Genomic DNA, 6,737 nt, shown 5'->3' on the forward strand with positions numbered 1-6,737 from the left:
AAGTTTAATTAAAATACTCAAGCAGATTGAAAAATAGTCACTGCTAAGTATTTTCCGACATTAATGTTAGACGGTCCTGTTACAATTGTAAAGGAAGCCAAATTCATGGGTAATATTTTCCTTCATCATTTTACTTTTCGGCCTCATATGACATACTCAAAGAACAAATCCCAGAAAGCTCTCTATATCTTACAAATTGTTTCAAAATTAAAGTATATAGAGAGGATCGGAAAAACCAACCTCTAACTTAACAGAGCGTTTCTAAACAGAGGTACATCATATGTATAATAATGGTCCTTTAAATTTCTTCAAAATTGAATGCTATCTTATCCCAATTGAACAGACCGATGTTCATGCAGTAGATCACTTGATTGCCTGGTCCATTATGTACAGCATGTATTTAGATGGAATATTGATGAGTATTGTACAAGCTATTTGGTCAGAATATCCAGCAGCTCGGTAATTGAATCGTGTCGTGTCAAAAATGCGCACAATAAATGTCCACGTACATTATTGTTTAACCAACTATCATTAAAATAATCAGGATGGTTGAAAAGACATCGCATGAGTCTGTATAAGTGTTTTTTTTACTAAATATACTGCCTTAAAGCAACGTTATTCATATGTGTATATTACATATGTGTATTAGAACACAAACTGATACTCAGATGAACACACATATTGATTAGTATTCACCTGAAACAGCTGGGCTACACAATCATAGATATCTATTTTAAACCTTGTAGACTGACTGACTGAGTTAAGTTTTACACCGCTTTTAGCAATATTCCAGAAATATCATGGCGGGGGCCACAAGACATGGGCTTCACATTTTGTGCCTGTGTGAGGAATCGAACCCGGGTCTTCGGCGTGACGAGCCAACGCTTTAACCACTAGGCTACCCCACAGCCCCAAACCTTGTAGAAAACTTGGTACATTACAGTGCAGTGTATGAGAAGGAATTTACCTGACCTTCTTATAAGATGACCCCCCACATATGTAGGCTTATGTGGAATATACATCATAATATTATTAACACGAAAACGTGCATAAACAATCCAAGGCCGAATGAGTGAGTGAGTGTTGTTTTCAACCTGGTCAGCCATGTTATTGGTAGTGCTCTGTAACAGAAGCTTAACTCCAGTCTTCAATCGAGTGAGTGAGTGAGTGTTTTCCTGCCTTATACCATATACAAACAATCTAGTGGTCGAGTCGAGTGAGTGAGTGAGTGAGTGTTTCTGCCAGAGTCATCATTGATATAGGCGATGCTCTGCAACAGAACCTTGTTCAAACAATCCAGTGGTTGATATAATGAGTGAGTGTTCTTCACCATAACCAACAAGATTGTGTGTACTGAAAGAGTTCATGGATCAAACCAGTTATCAATCGCTACCTTTCTTCTTTCATGCAAACTGCATCCATGGTCTAGTGGTTAGCGCGTCCGCCCGGTGAGTGGAAGGTCCCAGGTTCGATCCCCTGCCGCGTCATACCAAAAAACGTTAAAATATTGTACTTGTTCTTCCTTGCCTGTTGAGCACTATTTTTCCACAGTATTAAAGTTAAATCGTTTATAGAAAAATTCAAAATGTGATATGAACATGGATGTCAGTACAAACAAAATAATTGAAATCATATTTCTACTTGGATATCCTAATCAAAACATTGATCTAAACGTATGTGTCCAACATGTATATATATTTACTACTGTACATGTATGACTAAAAAAATACATTAAGAAATATATTTAGAACATCTATAAAAAGTGTTTAGACAAAACTATGCTATTTTATAAACTACATTTATGGCCAAGTCAATCCATACGTTCTACGAAAATGGACTAATGGCTGAATTTTCTGGTGGCATTCATGTGTTTGTATGGCATCAGATGATAACATAAATCACCTGATCATTTCCATCACCTTAAATCGCTTGCCCGGTGGCCGTGGCAAGAACATTTCATGTTGTATTTCCCTTGATAAGCCATGGTCCTGTTGTTGTATTTTAAATGAGTTCTTGGAGAGTTTGGTCAGGGCAAGCAGCTTCTAAAGTCTGTAGGTCCTCGTGGCTCAATTGTATTCTAAATAGTGCCGCTTCCTTTTGATACACTGGATTTGGGGGGTCTGTCTATATAGGTCTTCAGGTGGGATAGCCGTGTGGGATATACACTGCGAAAGTAATATTATACTTGGTAGTATATAAAACGTTTCAAAAAAATATGTTACGAACACATTCCAGTTACATAAAAAAAGAAATAACCGCGCGAACATGAACTGCCACACACTTTCCGTGCAATGCCTTTGAGATTTGTGATAAGTCTGTCATACACACCCTGAAACAGACATACCCAATGCAGCCCATTTGTGAAGTCTACACAAGATGCAGCCCAGGGAAGTCTACAAGATGTGGCAAGTCTAGATCATCACAGCCTATGAAAAGGAAAAACATAGCTTTTTATTTTATTTATTGATATGGTTGAGAAACTGTTATTATTTTCTGTAAATAAGATCATTTCAAAGATCAGATGCTAGGTGTCTGGTTTTGAAAGTCCTATGTTTTGCCACTAGGTACTGCCAGGTCGGTGTATTGTATCCGTAAACACATGTAAGCTACAGGTTGTTTGAACGAACAATTGCTCTCTAAATAGATATGTATAAAAATATATATCCTGTATACAAGCTGCATATCTTTACATAAGTTCATAAGACTGCAATTGTGCCCCTTCTTATTCACACGAACAATTTCAACCAGCTTTGTTAATGTTGCTATCTTGTATTTTCTGTATAATTTTCCTTCCCCCTACTAGTCCCCCTCCCTCCCACACACACATCCTTACCCCAACGCCCCTCCAACCCCAGAATACCACAGGACAAGTACGCCCATGCCCATCGATCCTCACTTTAACACTGAATAAACAAATTTCGTGTGCGTTTCAGAATTTAAATATTTTGGCATTGTCTTTACACTAGAACATAAGACTAGAGCTTGCAATATTTCCCAAGCAAGACAGATTAATTAGACATACAGGTGAATGCAATGATATGGTCCGTCTGAATTGAAGTCTCAGATAGGGTAATCTATTAAATTTTATTACTTATCTTAACAGTGTTACCGCCACACATACACGGCTCAGTTTGAAGGATGGCGGAGTTATACCCCTTCCTTTCTGCCTGTTTGACACCTCTCTGTCGTGTTTTCATTGGAGAACATGATGAAAACTCAGTTTTTTGTTTGTTTTCATTTCGAATATGTGAGAAATATTTGACCTTCAAATCCGTTTGATATATCATCAGTCTGTTTAGAAATCTGGTCAGTATCTACAGTTTATATTAACCTTTCAAATGAACATTTAGATGTTCACCTTCCAGAAGAAGAGCATGTGGCCTTTTAACAGGCAAATCTAGATAAACGGAAACTACATTTGTGGATTCCAGTTTTTAATAGTGACAGCATGTTCTGATTATTGATAGTATACACAAAGACTATTCCCAATGTGATAAAAGTCGCCCCGGTAAATTATGTCCCCGCTGAAGCAGTGGTTTTGTTATTGTTTCACTGCTTAAACATTTCACATTATGTTCTGCTAATGGTCAAGTCCCCATATCATGGAAATATGGTATAAGGGCCGCATTACTAAAGTCTGTGAGTTATGAAGTTGGGTATCATATTGGCACAAATTGGTAACTGCTGTCGTGTTTACACACTGTAAAAAAATCTACCAGTGTTTAATTTCTTTTCAAATACATTATTTCGCCAAGTAACACATTAAAGAACGCATTAAACGCCTTCCATATTCATATAAAGCAATGTACTACAAACAACAATGTACGAGAACATGACAACTGATTGTAAACGTATTAAAAACAAATTGTCAGACACAGCATGATAGATAGAGAGATACATAGATACATAGATAGATAGAGAGAGATACATAGATAGAGATACATAGATACATAGATGGATAGATAGATAGGAGACATATAGCCGAGGTTACAAGATGGCACTCACGGCTCAGAACACCATGTAGGGAAGAAGTGACCTTTTACCTACATAAAAGGTAACAATACCACGGTGCTCTCTAACATAACTATAACCTAACTTCAGTAAGACTGTGTTTTATCTTTGACACCCTGTCGGCAGGAAGTGGCCTTGTATCTTCATCTAATAGGAACAATATCAGCAGTTTAATCTAGCTTCAACAAACCAGTGGTTGATAGAGAGAGTGAGTTGATAAGGGTTCTATCTTCAGTAAGACTATGTTTTATCTTTGACACCCTGTCGGCAGGAAGAGACCTTCTATCTTCATCAAACAGGAACAATATCAGCAGTTTAATCTAGCTTCGACAAACCAGTGGTTGATAGAGAGAGTGAGTTGATAAGGGTTCTATCTTCAGTAAGACTGTTTTATCTTTGACACCCTGTCGGCAGGAAGAGACCTTCTATCTTCATCAAACAGGAACAATATCAGCACTTTAATCTAGCTTCGACAAACCAGTGGTTGATAGAGAGAGTGAGTTGATAAGGGTTCTATCTTCAGTAAGACTATGTTTTATCTTTGACACCCTGTCGGCAGGAAGAGACCTTCTATCTTCATCAAATCAGGAACAGGAAGAGACCTTCTATCTTCATCTAACAGGAACAATATCAGCACTTTAATCTAGCTTCGACAAACCAGTGGTTGATAGAGAGAGTGAGTTGATAAGGGTTCTATCTTCAGTAAGACTATGTTTTATCTTTGACATCCTGTCGGCAGGAAGAGAACAGTTTAATCCATGTGAGTCATTTTACTGATGGACGATGGTTAAATAAGCAGCTGTCGCAGCATGTCAACACTTTCTTTGGTGAGTATTTCAGATCATATCTCACAAATAAACCCCCTCAGAGTACCACAAAAGATGTCGTTCCATCGTAACCCCATCATAAATAAAATCAATTGAACACAGTCCTCATCCCTTTTATGATATTGAAAGTTAGGTTCCCCCTTCCGCCAGTTCGTGTACGTCGCGTTTGACCCATCAGTCCAACTGTAGACGTTGGACCTTGTCGTGTCTCGGAGTCCAATCCAGGGATTGACTGAAACAGAACCAGGAGGTATTGATTCGGGAATCTGTACATAAACAATCATGACAATACACCTCGCTGCAACAACGGTGAGGCTTCAAAAACAGGCCATGACCGAGAATGCACAAGGGAAATAGAATTAGAAGGGTCGGTCTGGTATTGAGAAACATAGAAAGTACAAACGCTGTGCCCAGGACACGTAGGCGTTGATTCCTGGTCTTACTATTGTAACGAGCCTACAATTAACCACAAGTTACAAGTTATAGGTTACAAGTAACCACTGCCTACAATTGCAGATAGAGGGTTGAGATTTGCAGGTGGCTTTGGCTGGGTAAAGTGTTACTGACGGACGGAATACTGTGACTGACAGGACGATGCACTGGCTGAAGATGAAGTGGGTGAGTGTAACTGTGTGAGTGAGTGAGTGAGTTTAGTTTTACGCCGCACTCAGCAATATTGCAGCTGTATGGCGGTGGTCTGTAAATAATCGAGTCTGGACTAGACAATCCAGTGATCAACATCATGAGCATCGACCTGTGCAATTGGGAATAGATGACGTGTCAACCAAGCCAGCGAGCCTGACCACCACATCCCGTTAATCGCCTCTTACTACGAGCATGGTTTACTGAAGGTTCATTCTAAGCATTCTGTGTGTGTGCGTGTGTAGAGTAAAAGGCCAGGGGTAGAGGAGCAACATGTAACTGTATGGGTAGGGTGTGAAGGGGTAGAACATACGTGGATGGCAGGGTGTGACTGACGAGACATCGCTCTGTTGTGTGATAGAAGACGTCAACGTCTTCCTATGGTTTTGATACAGTCTGAAGAGATTGTTCATATGGTAGCAGCTTTGAGTGAACAAGTCCAATTGCTAAGTCTCAAACATGTCTGTGTACGTTATCCTGCAGAGACACCTACTCTCGTTCTTGTAGTCCGTGTCGTTGAACAAGCCTCTGACGATGGTCTGTTTCTCCGCAGTGTCTATCTTGACGAGCGTGGCGCCGTCAGACCTGCACATCTTCAAGGCTTTGTCCCAGGTACGTGGTACATTGTATCTCTTCAGATGAATTTCGCCCCCCTTCCACTGGGAAAGTCGTGTATCCCTTTGCTTCAGCTGAAAGTAGAACATGGAACTCAGTCACAGAGAGAAACCATCACAGCTGCCATCCTACTGGTATTCATGCATGACAGTTTGAAGAACCAATTATAGAACTACCAATGCAGCACAATAGGGAAGCCAAATGGCGCCATTTTGGTAGCATAATAAATTTCATTATATCAGCTTTTTTCTATATTTTTCATTATCTACTTTGCTACTTTAATTGTATTTTCTTAAATTCGGTAATGTGATTATTTTCACACTATTTTAAAGGTGACATGTCAATATTATTTCATTGTTGCTTCAAACTATATTTTCTTCAATATCGGGTTAAATTAAAAATCAGAACTATTGTTATTATATTTTTCTTTATTCATTTTAATATTTATTTATTTCCACATTTGTGTGTGTCTATAATTAGACTTACAACTGCCGAGTATATAAATTAAATTATGAGAAAATATTTTGAAGTAACTGTAAAGACTCGAAAATTTAAAACATTATCAAAGCAATGAAGAGTTTTTCTTTATATACTTATTATACTTAGCATTACGAAATATAATTTAAAGCATATTAAGAACAT

General features: G+C 38.5%; 1 protein-coding gene across 1 annotated transcript; it reads right to left on the reverse strand.

Annotated features, from left to right (window-relative positions):
• Window positions 1-4,756: 4,756 nt before the first annotated feature.
• Window positions 4,757-6,163, reverse strand: LOC124268162 (C-type lectin-like). Its single transcript, XM_046703187.1, has 2 exons — window positions 5,974-6,163; window positions 4,757-5,070 (listed from the first exon to the last, which is right to left on the reverse strand). Exons 1-2 carry the CDS (start codon window positions 6,071-6,073, stop codon window positions 4,853-4,855), a joined length of 318 nt encoding a protein of 105 aa, XP_046559143.1. The 5' UTR covers window positions 6,074-6,163; the 3' UTR covers window positions 4,757-4,852.
• Window positions 6,164-6,737: the final 574 nt, after the last annotated feature.

Source organism: Haliotis rubra, unplaced genomic scaffold (assembly GCF_003918875.1).
Source record: "Haliotis rubra isolate DU_JTF1 unplaced genomic scaffold, ASM391887v1 Scf1008, whole genome shotgun sequence".
NCBI classification, from domain to species: domain Eukaryota; kingdom Metazoa; phylum Mollusca; class Gastropoda; order Lepetellida; family Haliotidae; genus Haliotis; species Haliotis rubra.

Bases quoted from the DNA above. Each gene is read 5' to 3' on its own strand.
- LOC124268162 (XM_046703187.1), bottom strand. From the start codon at position 6,073: ATGTGCAGGTCTGACGGCGCCACGCTCGTCAAGATAGACACTGCGGAG. The intron at 5,071-5,973 runs GTAGGTGTCTCT...GTTCTGTTTCAG, and splicing joins CACGGACTACAAGAACGAGA to TCAATCCCTGGATTGGACTC.